A 23,765-nucleotide genomic window follows, 5' to 3' on the forward strand; every position below is an offset into this window, starting at 1 on the left:
GCTTTTATCTGAGTCATCTGACGCTTTGCCAGAATCGCTCTCTGGCAAGCTGAAACTCCTTCTTCATGACCTCACAACTGAGTTTTATCTCTCCAGGCCTTATCTGCTCTAGAATTCCCCTGGGCTCACCAGGCCTGAAAAGATTCCTTCTCCTCTGCTTTTCACCATTGGTTTCTTTGGTTGCCGCCATGACAGGCACCGACAGTAAGTAGCTGCATCTGCAGTGAAGGCGCCACGCATTCCCAGTTCACCCTCACTGCGTGCTTGGGCTTATTTGTCCTGTCATTTGGTCTGGTCCTCCGCCACCTGATACCAGCTACATTTATGAACTATGCTTGAGCTTGGTGTTCCCTTTGGACAGTCCGTGATTAGCACAGGACTCCAATAACAAAGCATCACTGTGTTCGCATTGGGCAGACTGCTCCCTTCAATCAACCCCCTCCTGGTTTCCTCTGTCATCGATCATGTGGATGTTGAGGTTCCACAGAAAAACAGGTTTTCTGCTGTGCAGCATGCAGTCACATAAATCTATTTGTGAAGTTGATTGCACATCAGATGCACACTCCGGATGCTTACACTTAATTCACAATGTGTTTTAATGTCATTCAATGTTGAAACATGGTTTAAGGCCTGCTTTGATTCAGTGTTATTATTGTCACGAACCAATTCAGTTGAGGTCTGTTTTTTGAGGAATAGAACAAATGTTTCGTTAGCTGCAGAGACGTTGAAAGCAGCTTAGCAGAGTTACACAGTGACACCATGAGCTGGGTTCAGAGAAACGTCAGGCAAAATGATCACAGACTGAATGTGAAAACCCCCGGTGTGCTTGAATATTCATTGAGAGGTGAAGCTTCCTTTTGAAGCCATGCCCCTGACATTTCATGTGTAGTTATCATGTTGTTGAAATGTAAAATGATCAGGGTGTCTCCACGGATGTTATCTCCGCTCGCACTGCTATTTCACCTGTGCACATTTGCAACATCTGCACCATTTGACCTTTACTAAACAAATACAGGATATTCCTGGCAGCAACCTCATTTGTGTGCCGATAATCCCATTGATCGGGCGTCTAACCTGCATGCAATAGATTACACTGGCTCCCTAATCAATTTTTTTTATTTCTAACTGTTGATATTTATAAACTACTTCACACTGAGCCACTGAGTAATAATGGGTTTACGATAATGATCTGGAACATGACGTCATATTACATGCAGTATAAAAATGATATCCAGTTTTGTACAAACACAGAATAGAAATGCTGTGAAGGCAGAGAAATATTTCTGTGAAAATCTACAAATACTGGAGAAGGTTCATCGCCTTGGGAGTCAATACAAAGTGTCTTTCTCCTCTTTGTTTCTATTTCTATCTGTTCCAGAGGTGCATTTCCTCGTCATTCTCAGACTACATCCACGTGTTCTTTCACCTAAGCTCTCGGCAATCGATCAGGCTCTGAGGGAATGAAATATAAGACTTCTTAAACAAATCAATACGGCAAAAAAGTGTAATTATGAAGAGCATTGATTGAGATAAAGTTTGAGGAGAGCAGTTTTAGGTACGGTCTGTCATCACTTTTCTTGTTTGATTCTCACAGAGCCGCCGTGCCTTGCTGAGCTGGAGAGGATCCAAGTGCAGGAGGCAGCCAAGAAGAAGCCTGGTAAATGCATTCATCATGAGTCCTGTGACGTTCACCGTAGATTTGATTGAAGATTTTTAAACACCACGCTTGCACAGAAACACCTTCTGGACAGGAAATCACCACTGACTCACTTCAGATCCTTTCAAAGCCATCAAGTTAGCCATGAACTGCACGGTGTGTGCCCCCGCACTCGCTCCAGGTCTCCAGGGTGCGCTTACGTAACAAGGTGCAGCGGGCGAGAAGCTGGAGGAGGCTCATTTAAGAGATCACAAGCACACGGCTAGGATTAGGCCCTAATCAGGCTGGTGGGGGGATTAGGGGGCAGCGCTGGCTTTAGGAAAGAGCAGGGCTAATGCGCCTGTTTGGCTCTCTGAGAAAAACCCCATGCCACTGTATCTACCCAGCATGATGAACATGCTACGCAGCTGCTTTTGTCCTCAGCTCCAAGCCCAAAGATATGTTCTTCCATCCCTGAAGCCTACTTGTCTCATTGCTTGTGTTTCCTCTAGTTTTCATGCAAGTAGTGGTGGTGGTGGTGGTGGTGGTGGTTGTGAGGGGGATTTGGTGCTTGTTAAGAAAACTTCGCTTTGGGTTTGACAAGAGTGTCCTGAGGGAGGCTGAAACAGTGGAGCTCTGTCACTGAGGCTGTCACTACATCTTTAAATGCCACTCTCACAGCACAGGGAAGCACACTCCACCAACATACTGCATGAAGTCACATCCACCAGCATATGCATGCTTGTGTAAAACAAACAGGGAAGCGCTCTCTGTCTCCGCGGTATTCTCTGCCAAAAATCTGCCTCTCTATCCTGACTGATGGTCTTATCACAGGTTCACTAAGGCGTGCTGGCATTCTCGTTTATGCAGCACTCATCGCAGGCAGCAGCAATGTGGTGCTGCTAAGGGTATAAATATTTAACACCTAGGCATGTGCATGTCCTTGCAGGGATGTACATTCCCAGCTGCGATGAGGACGGCTACTACAGGAAAGTGCAGTGTGACCAGAGCCGAGGGGAGTGCTGGTGCGTCGACCAGCATGGCGGAGAGATGATGGGCACCAGAATCCATGGCAACCCTGATTGCGGTAAGGTGGGGGTGGGGCATTAGGCAAACAGATATTTCTCACACTGTACACAGCAGGAAAATCTCCCTCTAATAAAGTACAAGCCTGATTCCAACAGAGTTCATCATTTACAAATGAGCTGTGTTTACTGACAACAGTTTTATGAAATGTACCTGAGCCCATGTAGTAATATCCTTTATCCAATCATGTGTTCACAAAGTGGTGAACCTCGCTCCATCCTCGCTTGTGAACTACTTTCCAGGATGCCCCTTTCATACCCAGTCATGATACTATCATGATACTATCTGTTACAAATCAACCTGTTTACCTGTGGAATGCTCTAAACAGGTGTTTTTGGAGCATTCCACAACTTTCCCAGTCCTGCCCCAACTTCTTTGAAACGTGATTGAAACCATTGAAAAACAGATCATCTTTACATTTGAGACGCTAAAATAAGCTGATGTTATTATCTGTCAGTCAGCTGATCAACCAATCAGCCAAATGTTTCAACATTAATACAAAATCACTCCTTGTATGTTTATCCTTTTCCAGATGAAGTGGCGGGATATTCTGGGGATTTCGGGAGCGGAGTCGGATGGGAGGATGAGGAGGAGAAGGAGGCAGAGGACAACGGAGAGGAGGCGGAGGAGGAGGAAGAGGAGGAGGGCGAGGCAGACGATGGCGGATACATCTGGTAGAACTGTCTGACCCCACGCGGAGAGCCGAGTCACAGCTGCTGGCCTGAAAATCTACAGGGACGGCTGTCTCCTTACCGCAAAAGATTTTGGGATCGGACTGGGGAGGCATGGAATTGTGTGTCATCCTGGTGGGATATTGTGGTGTTCATCCAGGGATGAGACGATGACCAGTTTTTGTCTTAGATATGTGTAACTGCTTCATTCTCCTCTCTGTTTTTTGAGCAACAGAGCTTTTTGTTTTGCCGTCCTGAAAAGCAGGACCCACTGACTACTGCGCCATAGGTAGCTAAAGTCCATCAGAATTCCTATCTCGTCCGACCGCCATCTATGCATATAGAGATTACCAGTAATTTTGTATTGTGTGAACAATTGCTTGAGTATTAGAGCAGCCGTCCCACTGGAATGAGATCCGAATTTTAAGGAATAGTTTGACATTTTGGGAAATACGCTTGTTTGCTTTCTTGCCCAGAGTTTTATGAGATCCCCCCCCCCCCCCATATTAAATATGAAGCTCTTGGAGATCGTAGTTTAGCATAAAGAGTGGAAACAGGAGAAAACAGCTGCTTCACTCTGTTTAAAGTTAAATAAATCAGCCTGCTTCACCTCTGCACAAAGCCTACAGTGTAAAAACACTATGTTGTATTTTCATGTGTTGGAATATCAAGGAAGTCACTGCGGCAAGAAAAGAAGTAGTCTGGAAAATGCTAATTGTCGTTTTTACAATAAACAATCAGGATATAGCATGCTTGAGAGCTTTAGAGATGCTAGTAGGCTAATTTTGTTACCAGACTAGCTCTGTACATTACCTGCTCAGCACCAAACAACAGAAAACCACATTTATCAACTAGCTGGTAAACATAGTGGAGCAGTTAGTCGCTAAAGAGTCAGATATTTCCCTCAGGAGTTGGTGGAGACCAAAAACAGAGCTAGAAGAGAGTGAATATTGGACGTCCATTCAGCCAGTGGACAGAAACATGACATGAAATGGATGCTAATGTTGCTCCGCAACTGCTGGATGTGTAAAGTAAAGTTTGCCAATAAGTTTGAAGGGTCAGTGCTCACAACTTGTTTTTGCTGCCCCCAAGTGGTTAAAGAACTATTGCAGCTTTGGGCTAAGCTAATCCATGCATCTCCCGGCTGTAGCTTTATCTTCTCGTCTGTCTCCAATTGATTACAAATAAGCGGATTTTGCAAAATGTAACTATTTCTTTGAAACCGTTCAGTGCACCGTGGTTATGTATTTCCAACCTGATTCTGTATATAAATCCAATGTAAATGATCTGTGAAGCAAACTTAGAGGATTTCAGGTCACTAAGGTTTCAAGCTACCTTTATGATAAAGGTGCACTACAGCTCATAGCAGTTTTTAAATCTTAGGTGCTTTACGAATTAAGTGGATACACACAGTTGTACAGGACCTACATTTCCAGTTGGATTACTTTTATTGAAAACCTGTAGAATGTACTTTAATGACCCAAACTGCACCCACAGTAGGAACCAATAGTCGCTCTCTCTGCTAACTCTGAAATCATGTCAAAGAATGTGCTACAACTATGTTTTATTATGAGTTTGCAACTTGAAAAACTATTTTGTGTTTATGGGAAAAAAAAAATGTGTGCATTACTTGAAGTTCTGTGTGTATACTTGAATTCACATTGTAATTTTTTTCTATGAGAATATTGTTGCCATGTCTTCATTCATGCTATTGGTAGGCCAGACATTTGGTTGTTTCTAGTAATTGCATGTTAGTAAATAAGAATGTACTTCTAGGCTGAGCACTTTACTAATAAAGGCACTGGAGCCAAAGTGTATGTCGACTTTAATCTTTCCCAACTGTTTCAAAGATTAAAATAATCATCCAGGGATAAATTAGATTAAGTTTGTGGCTACAATGCCACCAAGTCACACCTGCATCTTCCTCTATATTTAATGATGATTATTTTTGCAATGGATGAAGAAAGGGACACTGTGCTTAGCTGCCTGTGGGGAAATTAAATGAATTTGTAAGATAAAGGCAGGTTGATTGTCCTCACTGTAGGACTGTGGTCAGGTGAAGATGTGTATTACAGAGTGCAGTGCTCAGTTTTGTTTTTTTTTTTTTTTTTTTTTACCTCAGGAGATCCATATTTTCAAATTTAGCTTGTGAGCAAAATACAGATTTTAAGCATAAACGAACTGACACCCCAGCCAACCTTACATGCAGTATTCTGCTTATAAAACACAAGCTGGGTGTGTAAATATGAATATTTTGGAGCGCAGAGCTGCTTTCTCATGACCTTTTGGGTCCCCCACCTGGTGTGTGAAGCACTTACTGAAGCTTATTACAGCTCAGGCCTGTAACTACCGCAATTACATCTGATTATGTTTAACAAGGCATTAACTAAATACAGTTTCATCATCATCTACAATTAGAGAGCCTGCAGTGGAATAAAAACAAGTGAGGGTTGATAGCTGCAGCCTCCTCTCAGCTGAGTCGCTGACAAGCAGAAGGGGATATTTGCTGGGGATATTTTGGTGCTCAGCTGCCACCTCATGCTAGACAAATAGATTACAGCCGAAAGGCACGCCACTAAATGGCCACAATGTGAAGACGACGCTGTCAGAGGGCATGGATGATAAAATCTGCAATGGATGGATCTGAAGCGATTTCCATAAGCACACTAGCAGTGCTACAATCACCACTAAAAGTCATGGATTAAGTCCTGAATATTGCTTCAGATAAGGTTCAAATGCATTGTGTCATTGAGCAGAAACAAGGTGAAAAGTTGACTTCTGAGATTTAAAGTGTTCACCAAATAGAAGCAGCCATATTTTGTCAGAAGTGGAGCAAAAAGTGCAATATTTCCCTCTGAAATGTAGGGAAACCAGAAAACACCAAGAGCTCAATGCTGTTTCCAGTACATAAACTGAGCTGCTGTGTCAATTCTTTCTAAGGCTATGGGTCTGCAGCCATGCTAGAGGCTCTGTGAGGCTGTACCTATGCTTTGAGCTACATGCTAAAGTCTCGCTGCTACCATGCTGACTCTAAGCAAGTATAATGTTTACAACATGAGACAAATTGAAAATGTGAGCTAATGATGGTGCTAGATGAAAAGTCAGAGCATCACCAAAGCAATTACAATTCACCCTGAGGCGAATATGAATGTGCAAACCCGAATGTCATCCAACAGTTGTCAAGATTTCACTAAAAATAAAAGTGTCATCCTCATGGTGGCCTTAGAGGGAAAAGTCAGGGGATTGCTAAACTCAGCTGGGTACAGTGCCTGTGCCAATCCATCCGCCAGATGTTGAGATATTTCCAGCTGTAAAATCACTTCTAACACTGACAGGCAGCCAGTGAGGGGCGGCAGCAGGGATTGGGGTGGTGTGGTCACTTGTCTTGCAGTGTGCAAAAAGGCTGGAGGCTGCTCTCTGCAATTTGCTGCAGTTGGTTGATATTACACTAAGGCGTATGACAATAATTAAGCCTGGAGATAAAAGCGTCAACAACTTTCTCCACGTCTGAAAATGACAAAGTGCCAAAACATGATTGCACCACTTGAGCATCTAATAACAGGTCTTACTCAAAAATTATTCCAAATTACAGTCTTCCGGCTTCATATTAGTTGATAGATAAGCTTCTAGGACGACACATTAGATACAGTGCTTATGGAGGTATTTACTGCCTTGGACTTTTTTCCAGCATTTAATCACCGTAGATGTAATTAGGATTTTTAGACTCGACCTTCAAAGTGAAAACAAATCTGCAAAATTGTGTAAAAACACAAAACAATAGATGTGCAGATCTGCAGTCTCCCCTCCTCCTCCTCTCCCCTGTCTGTCTAGTCCGTCCGTGTTGCTGCAGGGCGTGGCTGGCAGGTTGGGCCAACCTCCTGAACACACCTGCATGTAATCATCAATCAAGACCCACCTGCTCACTCAGTATATTAGCAGCCGGATTACAACCAGTACTTGTCGTATTGTCCGCCTTGCAGCACAGCAACAACCAGTCCTTTGTCTTGTCTACCTTCAGTCTACCTAATTGGTTGTGTTTTCCCTGTTGTGCTCAGATGTCTAGCCCACACCTGTTTGTCTGTGTCCTACTGGTCAGCTCTCACAGAAGAACTTGAATCAGTCAGTTTGCTCTAACCAAGGACTTGGACCTGTACACCGACTCTCACCAAGGGACTGGATCCATCGACCCTTCAGCTCAGTGTACGGACTTGGCTTTGCTTGAACTTAGTCATTACCTTTTATTCATTAAAATACTTAACCTGCCTCATTTATCTGAGCCTGGCACTTTGGGTCCCCATTAAATGTGTTGTTATTCAACATTGTACAAGAATTAAACATGAAAAAGTGCAATGGGGGTGAATTTTTTGGGGATTTTTTAATAGTCTCTGTAATTACTGTTGGTGTTAAAGAAAGAATTATACATGGCCCAAGATAGAGCCCTGGGGGATGCCACAACAGGGTATGGCACGACAGCAGAGGACCTCAGTATTGTTCACTTTCCACCTCAGAAAACAGGTTAAACTTGAGATATCTCTCCTCTCTGGTGTCATTCCTACTTTATCTTTTTCTGTCAGGCCTAAAGCGTGAAGCAGATGTTGAGCAAATGCTGGAATGTGACGTGAATAATGTAGTGGTGCCACTTCATTAGTTTCCCCTGGTTACTTTAATTTAATATACAGAACAAGAATACAAGCGTGTGAAAAAGACTTTAATTGGAGTAGAAAATAAAAATGATGCATGGCCGGCTGAGTCAAAAAAGAACTTATTTTAATTACATTTGAACCATGAATCACGTAGATCAATCTTTATGTGCGGATGTTGTCATTCAAGGTCAAACTGCTTCCACAGATAATTATTGCAAGTTATAGTTATAAATAACTTCAGGACTTTATATAGTCCACTAAAGGGCAGTTACTGTACAAACATTTACAACTGTATTATACATAATTTACAGGATTCAGCAACTGGTACAGAATACAGCTCAAAGGAAAAGCAGCTGGTTTACATGCACGCTTTATTTCGGTAAACACTCCAGATCCCTTGTATAAAATCTGCTTCATATGTATCTTTTTGTCTCAGTCACAAATATCCCTGCATATATTAATAAGTAAAATGTTGCCCTGTAAACATGGGATGCAGCAAACAGTAAAAGTCAAAGAACAGTTTAAGAATAGAATATTAATTTACAAGTTAGCACATTAACGCTTGCAAGTGCACTCTCATATCTTTTCAGACAGTCAAAAAGTACCTGCAGCACTTCAACCCTGCTGCACAGCTTATATGCTGAGTAGACGCTCATGTGCTGCTCAGGATCTAGACTAAAGGAATAAATAACAAACAATAAATTATCCATTAACTTCATTAATGACTGATTTCAATAAACAGGCTCAGAACTACATATACAGAGGTATAAGACTGTCTCTGCTTGTACAGTTGATCATTCTACTTTTTTGTTCCTGACACTTTAAGGGGAACGCATTATTACAGCCTTCATGATATAATAAAGCAAGGACAGCAATTCAAAGTCAGAAAAGTCCTGAATGGACGTTTTATCTTTGAGCTCTCCGCTGAAGAACCTCAAAGTCAAAGATAAATTGCGAAAACTAATTTTGGTCCAGCTGACACGTTTCAAATTAGGTGCCTTCAACGCAACATGTAACATCACTCTGGGTCCACGGAAAGAAGACGAGACGCAAAAATAAACAAGCCAATTCCATCAAGACACTGAAAGTGAGAAGCACATTATTCACAGCACACTCATCAGTGAGCGCTTCAATTTGATGCTGTTTACTCCATCATCTTTGCATTTATTTGTGGGATGCGCTGTCTTTTCTTCTTGTATGGTTTCTTAAGGGGATTTGACGTTATTTTAGCTCAGTGCTCAGCATGGAAGATGTCTTTTGTTGAAGTCCAAATCTCTCTCCCTGCTAATCCCAAAGTCATTAGCATACATCTTTGGCTATATGCTTTGAAGGCAGTGGCTGCATAGCATTAGATTAAATGAACTAAAATTAATCTTCTGTATTTAGTTATTTGTCTAATTTTAAAATCTACATCTCATGTCAGACAAGCAGCAAACTACACAGCACAACCACAGAGTCCTTAATTTTCACAACTCGCTTTCTAATAAATTCCCACTCAAGTAGTTGGTCTATTCAATAATAAATAAAGCAACACAGATGTGTACATATCTACATATTTGCATAATGTATGATTGCTCATGTTACAACTCAGTTAACTCTCACATTAATAACACACGTAGGACAGTTCACCATGAACCACTTTTAAAAGTTTGCATAGAAACCTTTAAAACCTGAAAAAATGCTATTAGTATTAAAAAGAATATGCTTTTAGTATGCTCTTAATGATATCTTTGAAATTTGGGCGGATTGACGCTGGCAGAGACAAAGTCTTTGTCACGCTTCATGAAAATGTGTCAGGGAATCCTTTGTGGCTAAACCTCAGTCCTGTGTGTCAGTCGATGTACTGCGATAACCATCTGAAACCTTCCCCATAGCCTTGTTTCTTCAGCACGCTGCACATGAAAATCTCCAGCGGTCGCACGTTCAGCTCCTTCAAAGAGACATTTCCCTGTTGATAACGAAACAGATAAATGAGGACGGCGGTCATCGGGCTCCAGGACATGTGCCCACACAGACACAGGGATCATATTAGTTCTGTGAATTAAAAGACGAGGTCTATGACACGCCTACCTTTCCGGTAACTTGACCATCAAGCGCAAAGGCTCCTCTCAGTCCTCCTTCGCTGATGGCCTCGGGACGGTCAATCTTATTACCCAACACCAGCACTGGAACATTGCATATGGTCTCATCTCCCAGGAGAGCCTAGACAAACAAGAGCGGCACAATCATCATCAATCTGCTGTGAGCAGACAGCAGTCAGTACTGCGTGCTGGAAACAGCGTGTAACACTGATGTTTAATCTTACATCGAGTTCAGTCTTGGACTCTGTCAGCCTGTCGTGATCTGCGCAGTCTACAAGAAAGACGACTCCATTCACAGCAGGCAGGTAGTTCTTCCACACTCGTCGAGCTATCAGGAAAAGAAAGAAGCTTGTCCTTGTAGCAATTCAATAGGAAAGTGAATGCCCTTCTCAGCTTGCAATGCAGCAGTTTGAACTGGTGAAAATGTAACTGTGTCCTTTATTGTCTTTGTGTACGATCATAAAACGACACAGTCTTTACGTAGTGGTATCGTGGCTCACAGGTCCTTAGGTCTAAATATTCATTCATTTATCTTCAGGAAATTTTTTCAATTACTTTGGCTAATTAGATCTGTAGGCAGGTTGAAGTTGAGTGGACTTAAACTGGGAATGAGACTACGAACTAATAAAGATCATGGTGTCAATGGTCCGGCCTTCACAGATGCAACAAAGCCAGCAGGCGAGCTGTCAATCAAGCATGTGTACATGCCTGCACGGTCTTGACAAAAGGTCTATTTTACCTTGAGAGTTAGAACACTGAGACAATTGTTGCAAAATTAACATACACATCCATATTATAATCTGGAGCGGCAAAGTCTCCTCTTTCTTCTTGAGCATTTTCTGCAGCACAGGCACAATCTCTGCATGCAAAAACTTCCTGCCTTTAAATTTCAGTTCAAACAGGCTCAATATTTTAGCCTCAGTATTTTCGTGAGAGCTGATTTGAATTCCACAGCAGCACTGCAGGAGCTACAGAGACACCATGTGGCAGCCACGAGAACTGTGATTGGTCACCCTGCCTCTGTTCTCTCCAATATGTTTCTGATGACAGAGATTACCAACAGAGAGGGCAACGTGGAGCAAGCTGACGAGAAGACTCCGAAATCTTGTAAAGTTTAACTGAAAATTGATGACAATTTTAGAGCAAACCTATTTCTGGGGGAAAGCTTCTCCTCCCTGCGTTCTTTTGCCTTTTGTCACAAAATTTACAAAAGATTTTGAACATGACTACTTCTACTATGGATAAATGAGACGGCCTACTAATGGACGGCAAATCTGTGTAATTTTGTGGTGGCCCTATGACAATCTACAGGTTAATCCTGCACTGTATCTCAGATTACTTTCAGAACACGTTGGCTGAGAACTATGCATCCTGCTTTACAAGGCGGTGTTTCATCAAAATCTATTGTGGCAGCAAAAAGCAGTTACAGCGCGTGTAATTATTGGCACAAATGGAGAAAGATCTCACCTTGTACGTGTCCTCCCAGATCGAATGTGGTAAATGTCATCCCACCGATTGTCAGCTCTTCAGAAGCTTTGAGAAAGAGAAGATAAAATTCAACAAGGCTGGAAATTACTGAGTAAGTCATCATACAACACTATCACAACATTACATCTTCTAAAGCGATTTAAAAGAAATTACTGATTAACTGCATAATACACTCACATGAAACAGCTATGCGAAACACATGGAGACTGCAGCTTTGATGAAAAGCTGACCAATATACGTTCTAACATGTCAGCATGAGTAGGATGACGCACTACAGTCTGAGTCTCTCCTTACTTGGATGCAGCGTTGGCACATGTTGGCCAAGTCGGTCATCTTTCAACATGTGTAGGAGTGTTGTTTTACCAGCGTTGTCCAGACCCAGGAAAACCAGCTTCCCAGACTTTTTGTACAGACCTGGAAGAAATATTTCACCAATATATCAGAAATGATCCGCAAGCTTTATGGGTGAAAACCACGTCCCACTTAATCCCTGAGGTGGAACATAACAAATGCAATAACATTGACTCAAGTGCTGAAGAACAGTGAGCTCCATACTTTTACTAGCCTGGCACCATTTCAGAAACAATGTTTCATGGTTATAGATTACGTTGCAGCCTGTTTCACACACACACAACTATGGATTAGTTAGATAACACCACCTGGACCACGTGCATTTTCAGTACTGCCACAGTTTAATTTAACACCAAAAAATACCCTTTTCTCAAAGTGAACTACCTCTTGATAAGGTACTTTTGGTATTGCTGCCTTTATCAAGCAGAACATTTCCATTCTTTTCCACATTTTTTCATCATTTCATAACTGCAAAGTACTTACCTAAGAACTGTAAAACACTACTAAAGCCCCTGTAGATCCAGTCGAATAAAAATGACATCTTGATGGTCTTTGACTGAAACAAGAAAGAGGTCAGACTATTACTATCTAATAATGGACATAGTTTGTCATCTTGTAAGTGTTTCTAATACTTTTGCTCCTGCTTATATGTAAGAAAGGTGGACAAAATATTAGAAACACTCATCAATATTAGGCAGAAGGACATGTCAAAGAATCACATTTTTAAATAAGTAATTTATTGGGTTTATTCGCAGAACAATAGACCTTTTTACAGCGGATGTTTTGGCTTGTCACAGCAAGAAAAGTACTGTTAACACTGAAAACGACCGCTATCTAAGTAGGTGAGCTGGTTCCAGGGTTTGAGTCCTGCACATGCTTGCTGGCTGTCATGGCTGATTAAGACATTTGACAGAACTGAGTCATCTTTCACTAAATTTATTTCACCTGTGTTTTTCTTGCAGTGGCAAGTCCAAATGTCCGCCGTGGAGCGATAAGCGTATATTACAGCATTACATTGCATCATCCAGGTGTTTTATAATATCTCTGACGTACAATTACGGCTCCACCAACCCGTATAGCAGGAGGCTAGCGTTACCTTTAAGCAAAATATTCGCAAAACTTAATGGATCGTTCGATCAAATTTAACTACTGTGTCCATAAAGTTAGATTCATTACTAGTGGTTTTCAGCTGTGATAATGAATCCAGCTGAAAGGACGCAACAGGTCCCATTAAATGATTCATTACATTAGTTTTAACAGTTAGCTGGCTACAATATTTGCAGGCGCTCCTTTGAAAAAAGATGACAATTACAATCGCCAATAATGTAATGTCCCAGCTTTTAAAAAACTGAAGCATGTGTAGCCATGTGTGTTCAGGTAATTAGATTGCTTCAGTGAGATTCATACGCTAGAGAGCCGACATAACGGTTGATAACGCTTTTAGCTAGTTAGCACTAGCATGTTAGCTAACGTTAAACTTCTGGTACTTTCTAGCATCAGATCTCGTGCGTCAGGCCAGAGCTTAACGGTCTGCCGACTGTACGCAAACGCATTGCTAACTTCGTTAACAGCACATTATATTTTAGTGTGTATTTACGTTGATTATTGACTAACTTTATCATTAGCTGACTTACCCCTCGGCACTGTCCAGCAGCCCAACGTTAAGTAGTAGTGTCAGTGGTCTCCTTGGAAACAGTCGATTAGAGTTCCGGTTCTTCTTCTTCGTGGTTTAGAATTCGGCGTTTGTCTTGCAGTAGCGCCCTCATCTTGACAGCTGGCAGTCCATGAGAGATGACTGCGCCCAATAAGCTGCCTTATCAAAATTAACTATCAGTGTAATAAATGTGAGATATCGCCTATAAAATACTCTAGCTGAGCAGGAAGTCTACCGCAGCAGCTATTTTAAGTACAGCATTGGTAATATTTCCCTAATGTCAGAAATAACTGTAATTTTTTAAATGTGATACCACTTATTCATTACCTGTCCTCATACAGAGGAATTCTGGAAAGGATTAGAAGGCTCAGTGTAAGTGTATATACAAATTATTAATTGCTATTAATCATTAATGTAAGTTGCGCCAATTTTAATTAAGATAATTAAACAGACTGTCATGCATTCACAGGCATAACGCCACCAGGAAAACAGATAATGTTTTTATCCTACTAGCTGTATATGAACGCGTTTTAGCTGTTGTAACCATATTTTCGAACCACACTGTAAAACTCTTCAGTTAATGAAGCTTTTTGTTTAATTGTAGCCTACAGAAGCATCCCATGGGGATTACTGTATAGTCAAAGACCTTTTAAAAAAAATCCTGTCATTTGTACTGTTAAGTTGCTGTTATATTTTAGGAACACTAAACACATCATTTTTTGGAATTGCCCACAGGCAGTAATGCAATTTGTTATATGTCTACATTAATTATTGGGTGGAGGACTGCGCAGAAATACATATATGCCCACCATTTGATTTAATTTAAAGATAACAGGCAGGATATGACCCCCGTCTGTCTCTCCTTTTCCATAAAAACACCATTATCCACTTTATATTCCTATTGTGTAGCAAAGCTCAAGTCTATGCGATAATGACAACATATAATAGTAGCAATAAAATCAATACAATACACAATCCCCTCAGATTTACTGTGGTTTATTGTAATGATCTGCCAAGCCTGAAATTATAGACAGGCAGTTTTGACAACAATAGCATCAGACATCCACAAAGAAGTGAACGACGACGGAAGTGCATGTGGCCTAAAGTATAAATCCAACCCATCCAGTTCATGCATTTGTCTGATGTGCTGAAGTCAGGTGAAGGAAGAAAGAAGTCAAGGAAGGAATGATGGTTTCTGTCCAGGATTTTCTTCTTACTTCTCAAAGTAAAACCATTTGTCCACTGAAAAAAGAAATCAAGCATATATGATGTCCATAGACTAACAACATAGGGCAGCTGCATTAAAACAAATAAATGTACAAACATGCACCTGCGCTTGGAATGGGATCTTCAGGTCCAAAATCGCATGCCTGTAAGAGTTTATGAAATCATCAAATGGTGTTTAGAGATCATGAGGAATACATGTGTGTCGCTTAAGTATTTTGGACTAAATATTCTGAGAAATGGAGTTGCACACATTGAACGTCTGTTTAGTATTCGGTGAAAGCTGTTATCTTCTGTACTCTCCTTAAGGTAAGGGATGGTCTTTAAAGCTGTTGACATGAATTTCAGAACAAAACGCACTTACGGACTTAACCACAGCCTCTGCATCCGCAGCAGAGCAGACGAAGGGACTATCTGTGACAGTGGTGTTCATGCTGATTCAAGAAAGAGAAACAAAGGGAACAGCTTCAGCTTTAAAATGGTATTCTAGCAGCTCCTAACCAGAAAACTATTAAGGGTCCTAGAAAGGCATATATTCACAATGTCACTGTGCCATCTGCAGTAAGAAGGTATTTAACAGCCCATTAACTTTGCTGATTCACACTTCATTCTGTCAGCCCTCTGTCGATTTTCACTCAATGCTGCATAATTAACTCAAGGATGTTATGGCAGGAAGTATTCATAGCATTTGTCACATATACTGTCAATTCACCCACTGTTTGCATCATGGAGCATAAGCTTTAACTCACCAGTTTAACTCGCCAGCGTCGGTTTTCTTAGAAATCAGTGCCTTCCAAAACTCATGGGTGCTCTTGACTGTCTTAATGGCAAAGTCCTGCAAATAACCAAAGACAGATTTTCTTCATCTACTTACTGAAGGAAAGCATCAATACGCCCAGCCAGTGATTTGTTAATGTTTAACAGGGAGAGTGGCCCAAACCATAGCTTAAATTACCACCTGTACCCAACCTATAGTAAAAACTATATCAGTGGTCCTGTGTCCTTTGGCATATTTTGTTACAGGAACATTTGGAATATTATAGGAATACTACTACAGGTAGCTGCATGTTTCTATGATCCTCTGGCTTTTCCGTAACTACACGTTATTATATCGGCTACAATATAGTATAGAACTGAGTACGCATAGGATATAGTTTCGAGAAGATTACAGATCCAAGATGAAAGTGATAGAAGGGCAGGACTGAGAGGGAAAGGTGGAATTAACAATCTGTCCTCTGCTTTAGCACCACAGAGAGCACCATGGATTTATCAATACACCGCAGAGTTACTGATACTTCAGAGTCATGGTCGGCGCCATAGATAGAACTTCCACAAACCTCAGTCAGATAAAGGATCAATGAGTCAGACTAGATGCACATATTCAACTAAACGAGCCCCCCCGCTCCTGCACTCTCTCTGATGGGGTATAGCCCCTTATCCCCCTCCTCAAATCACCCATTGAATATACCTGGAAAAATACACACTTGCTTAACAGAAAGTATTGAGGAATCTAAAACATTTCATATCTAATTTTCCCCTCAGAAAATGTTTTGCTACATTATGTTTTTATTTGTCAGTTTCTTATTAATTTCATCGAACTGATCAGAAGTTTCAAGTTTAAAAACACGTCCAAACAGGTTCTAAATACAACAGAAATACTGTGAGCGCAGGTTTCAAAGGTGTACCCTGTCCTTGAACTCTCCGTTGAAAGCAAACTGGTTTTCGGGTTTCCCGTCTGGGACTTTGTATCTTTTGAACCAATCAACAGTTGCCTCCAGGTATCCCGGCTTAAGTCGTCTTACATCATCAATATCTGCAACACATCAACAACAAAGGAGAACTCTAAAATTCAGAATAACTTGAGCAACTGATGGCACTCTTTGCAGCAGCGTTTATCACAGCTCATTCATACTGTTGAAGTCGGCGGCTTCGGGGTCTTCAGTATTGATCACAATGACCTTCCAGTCTGTCTCTCCTTCATCGATCAAAGCCAGAGTTCCCAACACCTTCACTTTGATTATTTCTCCTCGAGAGCACACCTGAGAATCAAAGGCACATTTCTGAAAAACAGTTGAATTTAAGTCTGTTTCTTCAAAGCTCCTCATCAGAGTTGTTCCGGCACCTTATTTCCTATGTCACATATATCAATAGGATCATTGTCTCCTATGCATCCCGTGTCCTCGTCCTTGTGGTTGGGGTCTTCCCACGTCTGCGAGGAGAGAAAGCACATGTTTGGCAGGGCAGAAACCTGGTGTGGTTTCCTGTTGTTTGAATATCGTCTGAGTGGGACTCGCCTGTGGAATCGCTCCATAATTCCAGATGTAGCCTTTGTGAGGAAACACATTGGCGACATAACGAAGATTTCCCTTCTTCACGTCTTGTTTCACTGGGTTGAGCGGATCTTTGGTGGCAATCTGATAAACAGGTGGCCAAAACCAAGTTACATCAACTTAGTGAAAACAGACACTAATCCACAATGTGGTCACTGTTAACTGGAATAAAAACATATTAGCTAAAAGGTTATAGCCTGGTCATCTCATTTTATTGTCATTATTTGATTCAGTGTGCTTCAAATCCTGAGATGAACCGTAGCTCCATGCTCATATGCACAAGACAAAAGTAGGAATATGGATCTCTGCAGATTATCTTATTTTTGATGTACATTTATGTAAGAAGATTTTCAATTTATGAACTATTTGTATCATTAGGAGGGAACATTCATCAACATAATAAATGAAATACCTCCATTTTTGCATTTGTCCATCTTGGAACCTCCACAACGGCATGAAAAATATTCTGTAAGATGATCAGAAACACAGTTTTGTTATAATTTCTCTTTCCCACTTTAAATACATATCTACAAAGCATATGTAACTAAGATACATGGCAGTGATTATGAAAGACTGGCCCAAGCTTTGCGGCACGACATCTATAAAAACCACAAACATCCCCAATGGGAATGTGTAATGGAACGTAATGAGTGTGCCAAATGACTTAATGCCAATATAACTCTGTAAAATAGAGGAACGGGAGCAGTACATTTCTGAACAAAAACTATTTTTCGCATATCACCTTTAACAGGCCCACAGTGGACTCATGAACCTTGATGTGAAGCTTTTTTTCATCATAAAGGCCCAATGCAGCAGTTTTACAGTGCCAATTTCTGTCTAAGGGTAAAGTTACTAAAATCAGTTGGCAGCACAGCAGCTATGCCCCCCAGGTGGTACAGGGACAAGCATCTGTCCACCACTGCAGACAAATTGGCTATTGGCACTACTGTGTTGATGCTCTGACAAAGCCAAAACAGCAATAATGGCTTTGGAATAAAAAAGTTAAATGCCAAAAAGCAGCACTTCAGTTCTACAATATTGCTTACTGAGACTCATTTTGGTCACCTGGAGTACATATTATTTTATGCTATACATTAGAAATTAGACTTCTGAAACAACAATTAGACTTGCAGGAAAAGGAACTTTAATGAACTTGAACACAGCACAGCCACAGCAAAAAACCTGCAGTGTTAGCCGTGAAGCATGAACGCTCACCTCTGCTTCATCTGCGTAGATGGGGATGTCGTGGAATGGAGAGATGTATTTCCCTGCAGGGTTCTCTGTGAGAAGGAGTAACACAAAAACACTGTGAGGAGATCCCTTCATGACGCTCTGAGTACTTCTCAATACAGCTGAAGGTTAATCAGGCAACTATTACACACGTCCAAGGAGGGAAAAACACAGAAACTGGTTCATTCAAAGAGCGTGCTTACTGAAAAACACCCTGTACTCCTGGGTGTTCGGCCTGCCCTTCTCCACAGTGGTGAAGCTCATGTCTGCTGCTGGTGTCAGGCTCTCCGTCTGTGGTCTGAGCACTGATTCAGGAGGACGAAGACGCTCCTGACTGATAGGCAGTCATTGAGACACACAAAGCAGGCATGCGCACTGCTTAAGAGAGCTGACAGCTTCCTGCATGTGATGACGGGGCTGCTGCCTGAAGAGTGTAAAGGTCAGACGACAGAGCCATGCTGGCCTCTGCACGGTCCTGCATGAATCTGCAGCCAACAGGTGTTAACAGACCTCTGAGAGAAGCCCTCTTTCCTCAGAATCAACAGCTAATTCTTCCATATTACCACTTCTCCATGGCTGCAATGCGAAGTTAATACCTTCTTTGCATGTGAAGTGTTTTCCATGTCCCTCTTGTAAGCTGCGGCTCCTGAAGAGCTCTTTTCAGACAAAAACAGATGGAGCTGACTGGCGTTAGCAGTAAACCAATTAGCGAGGCAGGATTACGTGCCGTGCCCTGTTGTGACTTCTTGCCTCTTGAGTTTCACTGTAACTATTTGATAACATACTTATGGGCCTATTTTTAGAAATATCATGCATATAAATGTGATTTATCTTTTTTTTTCCCTCTAAAATCCCTCACTTGCCATGTGACCTGGGTGCCTTCCGTAAGTCTTTGCCTGCTAGCTTTTATTTTGAGCATTTGTACAAATTTTCTTTTTTCTGTCAAAGCATATAATTACATTCATTGGAATACATTTAATTCACGATATAGTGTAGCTAATAGCTAAAAACATTCAGGTGTGGGGACTGCTAATTGCTAATTTAAAGATGTTTCACATTTACCAAAGCACAGTACCGTCATGCATGTTGTGTATTTACATTATCATCTCAATTAATAATTAAATAGTAGCCTGAAAACATAGTGCAATAAAGTTTGAACTATTAGATGCTCACACGCCATCTTTAATGATTATAGATTTAAATGTAGTGTTTATCATATCATATAGAAATGATTAACGAGGAGCTGATTTCATCTGGAGAAATGAATTTGTGTAACTAAAACACAAAAATGCCTCCCGCTGTCGACATAATTAAAACGCTTGCTGCCAACAGAGAGTCAAATATCTGCAACTCGCAGTGAAAGTTCTCCTCTGGTTTATATATAATTAAAAAGCAGCGAGTCAGGGGGCAGCGTGATGCACGGCACAAGGTCACAGCCTGGGCAGCGGGAGTCACGTGACGCTGTAAGCCTGCCGCCTTGCTAAATATTTCTCTTGGCCAGAAGACATGCTTCTTTGGCTGAGTTGTAGGTTTTAAGAGCCTGGCACTTTTGCATAAAATAGGCATTTTAAAAAGCGTTACACAGAAAAGTTTTTTTTTTTTTTTTTTTAAAGGTCATTACTGAACGCCTCACATATCATAATACAACGTCCCTCTTCCTGCTCTGCTGTGTTATATGCCACCAAGGCTAGAAACTGAGCCTGCACGTCAGCTTACAGTAGGTGATCCAGACTCAGGAGTGCTGCTATTTAAAGAATTCTTGAAAAGCCTGAGCAAAATACTCCGAATCGTCCTACTGTGGACCAGCTCTGCAGCCTCTATTACAGACGGACGGTTTAGGAGCTTGATCGGTGTTTATAGCTTTGAGTCCCTGAGGTGCCTCCAGCTTGCAACTAGTGACCATATAGTTTCAGACCATTTTGTTTGTCTCTCCAGTGGGTTTTGTTCTCTGTTATGAGCATAAGCCCAGCTGTGCAGGAGCCTGAGGGTGAACTACAGGAGAACATGTTCTTACTGTTTTAACAGTCTTTTAAGACATCATTCTGGGCCAGTGTCCACACACAGTGTAATGCTTTTGTAGAAGTTTCTCTTCCTGTTCAATGGACAAACCATTGACCTAACTAGGATCTGTAACCCAGCCCATGTTTGCCTTTAGGGCTGAAACAATTAATCGACATAAAATTAATCAGCGATTATTCAATAGCCAATAATCATTTTTATCTTATATCACTGTAAGCAGTTTATGGGTTTTGGACTATTGGATGGACAAGACATCTAGACGACGTCATCTTGCACTCTGTGAACTTGTGATGGGACATTTTTATAATATCAACATCATTATTTATTAAAGGGAATAACTTACCAATTAAAAAATGATAATCAGTCATAAATAAAACAGTACACCAATGAACCTTCAGGCCACGTTTATGTAAAATATATCTAAAACAGTCTCAGCAATGAATCCAAGCAAATGCAATCACTCAAACACTGACACAGGCCTGCATTTCCAGGGTGTAATCTTCAACCGAAAAACTTTTTCATACTATCAAAAGCAATAAATAAATCATCACAAATATTTCAGCTGAGACAGAAACATGTTTCTAAAAATGGTGTATAAAGATGGACTGCCTCCATCAAACATCAGTGTCAGCTCTTTGTAAGTCAGTCGAGGAGGACGCCATCTTTACACACCTCTGCTTGTCTCTTGTAAACCCCTTGTGATATCTACAGCTCAGTATCTTCAAGTATAACGCTTTCTCACCCGTCAGGCACGACGGTAGCATCCAACTGAAGTAGATAAAGGCACACAGCATGCAGTCTTTAGGTGGGTAAATATAATACGTGGCATATTTTAGGACTCTGTGGTTGACAAAATGTCAAAATTGTGGGGGGATTGTAGAGCAGCCTGAGTGTTTGAGTCCAGAGGGTTTGACTTCACATTCAGCCACTTCAGTGCAGGCATGCTGGACAACTTCTCCACTGGTATTTCTGTGAGACAAAATAAAAACAGAGGGTAAAAATAAGCTCAGACCAAACCATATAAGAACCCTTTGTCTCAATATATTATCATTACCGGTGATGCTATTTCCCTCCAGGTTAATCCTCTCCAGTGTGGCTATTTCAGTAAGCTTATCAGGGAAGATGGAGAAGTTGTTATTAGCCAGATTGATGCAAGTCAAATGCTCCATTTCTGCCACAGCATCAGGCAGTTTGGTGAGAACATTGCCTCGCAGGTCCAGTTCTGCAAGATAGTTCAAGACACGAGTAAAATGACAGGAGGCAACATTTGTGAGATTGAGTCCATCAATCAGTGTGTTTTATCAACTGTACCTCTCAGCTGAGTGAAGGTGGAAAAGAACTTGCTGGTAAGGGCCTTCATCTCGTTGTCAGCCAACGTGATAACTCGGATGTTTTCTGAGACACTCCTTAAGACTTTGAACACACCTTCTGGGAAAGAAATGAGCTTGCAGTTTGACAGGTCTGCGGAGAAGAAGAACATTATCGTGAGATTAACAAGCATTAGCACAGCAGGGGGGGGACGCTGAATATCTATAGGTAACAAACACTTTGAGCATCAAAGTCGTGGTTATTTGGGGAAAAGCTATTTAAGCCTCTGTCACCACCTGCTGTTGAAATCTGAAATAGCAACAACCGTGGTGAATCAGCAGCAAGAGCAAGTAAGTGAAAGACAGAGAGAGAGATGTGTGAAGGGGGTCTTACCCAAACTGTCCTTCCCCTCCTCTACAGTGGCATTAATCCTCCGTGCCACATTTGCGACTGCCTCACCCATTCTTCTGCTGTCACTGTTCCAATGGGAGGACATGCAGCATTACATTTACATATTTATACATATTTACTAACTCTGAGTGAATATTTTCTGTTCTGGCATAGACATCATTCACTTATGTAAGTACACATACAACAATGTAAAAAAAACAATCCATCACAAGCCTTCACTCATTTTAGAGTTACTCAGAATAACACCTACTGCAACTGAAAGAGATACTGAAGTAATGAAATCCAAAATGTTGGGGATTTTAATGCTTTCAGATGAGTTGAAGGATTATGTAGCAGTACTCTGTGATCAGTGTTGGATGTAACTAACAACGATTAGAGTTAGTTACAGTCCAACACTGATTACAGAGTATTGCTATGTTATTATGATAACTGTGGTGTATTATCATGGATTAAGCTCCCTGGCAGTATATAGTATTTAAAATTAGCTCCACCTTTAGCAGCCTTAACATTAAAGTAATGAATATATTAATTGTAATTATCAAAATCCAGTGATATTGCATTTATTATTTCTAATAAATACGCCATTCTGCTTTATGAGTACTTCTACTTTTGGTAAAGTAAAGTTTGATGCTAATACTTTTCTACTTTTACTTAAGAGTTTGAATGCAGGACTTTTTACTACCAGAGTATTTTTACACAGTGGTACTGTTACTTTTACTTAAGTAGCAGATCTGAGTAACATTTCCTCTTTCACTACCGTCTGTTATGCATGAGTAATAACATTGTTTTAATGTATTAAACTGACACGTTCTAACATACCTTTTATTACATGTGTATAACAACTGCATTATCAGATGACAAATCTAAATCTGACAGTCAATGCAGTGGTTATATACATGTAATAAAGTCTCCAAAACATTAAAATACTCAAACGCTAATACCTAAAAATATTCGGATTAAGTTAACGTGTAAATAAACGTGACACTGGGTAATGCCCTGGCACCAATACGACCAAATGCTGAGAGGTGTAAGTCAACACTAAGTAAGCTTTAGGCCTGCCACAGCCCTACGCTACTGGACTAATGCAAAGGCAGCCAGTTGAGCCATTACAACGTTAGCCATTAATTCATTACGATCTCACTAAATCCACGCCAAGAAGCCACTTACCCAAAAAAACGAGAAGCTACTGATAGCCACTAGAGTTAGCTAACGTTAGCAACAGCGGCTCAACCACAGTCAGATTTGGTGAGTGTGTATTTTTAGCCACGGAGAGGGCAATTCACCTGACCGTTGCGCTAGCCATTGCAAAAGACCCACTAGCAACACCTCATATGGAATCGCTCAACAAACTTTAAAAGACTTGTCGTTGCTTAGCGACAGTTAGTGAGTAAGGCACATGCTAGGCTAGGCTACTAGCAAACAGCTGCCAGCTGCTAGCTAACAGCCGGCTGGGAAATATTTGAGCAGTCAATTCGTGAGCGTCAGTCCTGCGCCTTCAAGTTGCAGACGATGCAGTAAAAAGTTAAGTATGAAGAAAGCAGTAACTTCATATAGTAAGTAGTAAATCTTAAACTAAAACATTTCAGTCGGCTAATATTGAGCTACATCTTGATTATTTAACGTTAGTCAACAT

The 23,765-nt window shown here is 41.1% G+C and overlaps 4 protein-coding genes across 6 annotated transcripts in view; 1 reads left to right on the top strand and 3 right to left on the bottom strand.

Moving 5' to 3' along the window:
- LOC143339055 (testican-2) overlaps window positions 1–5,222 on the top strand; it is a 42,489-nt gene extending 37,267 nt beyond the window's left edge. For both annotated transcript variants that reach the window (XM_076760052.1, XM_076760053.1), the window contains exons 8-10: window positions 1,595–1,657; window positions 2,586–2,723; window positions 3,255–5,222. In XM_076760052.1, coding sequence (XP_076616167.1) covers window positions 1,595–1,657; window positions 2,586–2,723; window positions 3,255–3,400 — 347 coding nt within the window. In that variant the 3' untranslated portion in view covers window positions 3,401–5,222. The remainder of the gene's footprint in view (window positions 1–1,594; window positions 1,658–2,585; window positions 2,724–3,254) is intronic.
- lrrc20 (leucine rich repeat containing 20) overlaps window positions 1–23,589 on the bottom strand; it is a 178,666-nt gene extending 155,077 nt beyond the window's left edge. Inside the window, exons 1-5 of one of the 2 annotated variants that reach the window (XM_076759918.1) lie at window positions 23,300–23,589; window positions 22,115–22,197; window positions 21,725–21,874; window positions 21,468–21,635; window positions 20,803–21,382 (exon numbers count right to left, since the gene is read on the bottom strand). In XM_076759918.1, coding sequence (XP_076616033.1) covers window positions 21,246–21,382; window positions 21,468–21,635; window positions 21,725–21,874; window positions 22,115–22,184 — 525 coding nt within the window. In that variant the 5' untranslated portion in view covers window positions 22,185–22,197; window positions 23,300–23,589 and the 3' untranslated portion in view covers window positions 20,803–21,245. Of the gene's footprint in view, window positions 1–20,802; window positions 21,383–21,467; window positions 21,636–21,724; window positions 21,875–22,114; window positions 22,216–23,299 lie in introns of those variants that run through there. The other variant, XR_013079287.1, reaches the window with a different exon arrangement.
- On the bottom strand, window positions 8,085–13,683 carry sar1aa (secretion associated, Ras related GTPase 1Aa). Its single transcript, XM_076760778.1, has 7 exons — window positions 13,591–13,683; window positions 12,440–12,512; window positions 11,900–12,019; window positions 11,585–11,650; window positions 10,342–10,445; window positions 10,107–10,238; window positions 8,085–9,984 (listed from the first exon to the last, which is right to left on the bottom strand). Exons 2-7 carry the CDS (start codon window positions 12,495–12,497, stop codon window positions 9,868–9,870), a joined length of 597 nt encoding a protein of 198 aa, XP_076616893.1. The 5' UTR covers window positions 12,498–12,512; window positions 13,591–13,683; the 3' UTR covers window positions 8,085–9,867.
- On the bottom strand, window positions 14,591–18,771 carry ppa1a (inorganic pyrophosphatase 1a). The gene is made up of 11 exons (XM_076760001.1): window positions 18,598–18,771; window positions 18,380–18,444; window positions 17,577–17,630; window positions 17,129–17,248; window positions 16,957–17,043; window positions 16,747–16,873; window positions 16,520–16,647; window positions 15,584–15,669; window positions 15,199–15,268; window positions 14,941–14,980; window positions 14,591–14,852 (listed from the first exon to the last, which is right to left on the bottom strand). The coding sequence occupies exons 1-11, from the start codon at window positions 18,656–18,658 to the stop codon at window positions 14,824–14,826; spliced, it is 867 nt and encodes a 288-aa protein (XP_076616116.1). The 5' UTR covers window positions 18,659–18,771; the 3' UTR covers window positions 14,591–14,823.
- Window positions 23,590–23,765: the final 176 nt, after the last annotated feature.

The sequence above is a fragment of the Chaetodon auriga genome, chromosome 20 (assembly GCF_051107435.1).
Source record: "Chaetodon auriga isolate fChaAug3 chromosome 20, fChaAug3.hap1, whole genome shotgun sequence".
NCBI lineage: Eukaryota > Metazoa > Chordata > Actinopteri > Chaetodontiformes > Chaetodontidae > Chaetodon > Chaetodon auriga.

Bases quoted from the DNA above. Each gene is read 5' to 3' on its own strand.
- sar1aa (XM_076760778.1), bottom strand. From the start codon at position 12,497: ATGTCATTTTTATTCGACTGGATCTACAGGGGCTTTAGTAGTGTTTTA. The intron at 10,446-11,584 runs GTGAGATCTTTC...TTTTCCTGATAG, and splicing joins TCTGGGAGGACACGTACAAG to CTCGACGAGTGTGGAAGAAC. The intron at 10,239-10,341 runs GTAAGATTAAAC...TTGTTTGTCTAG, and splicing joins AGTCCAAGACTGAACTCGAT to GCTCTCCTGGGAGATGAGAC.
- ppa1a (XM_076760001.1), bottom strand. From the start codon at position 18,658: ATGAGCTTCACCACTGTGGAGAAGGGCAGGCCGAACACCCAGGAGTAC. The intron at 16,648-16,746 runs GTATGAATGAGC...GATGTGTTGCAG, and splicing joins CGAAGCCGCCGACTTCAACA to ATATTGATGATGTAAGACGA. The intron at 14,853-14,940 runs GTGCATGTTTGT...TTCTTTTTTCAG, and splicing joins AGATCCCATTCCAAGCGCAG to TGGACAAATGGTTTTACTTT.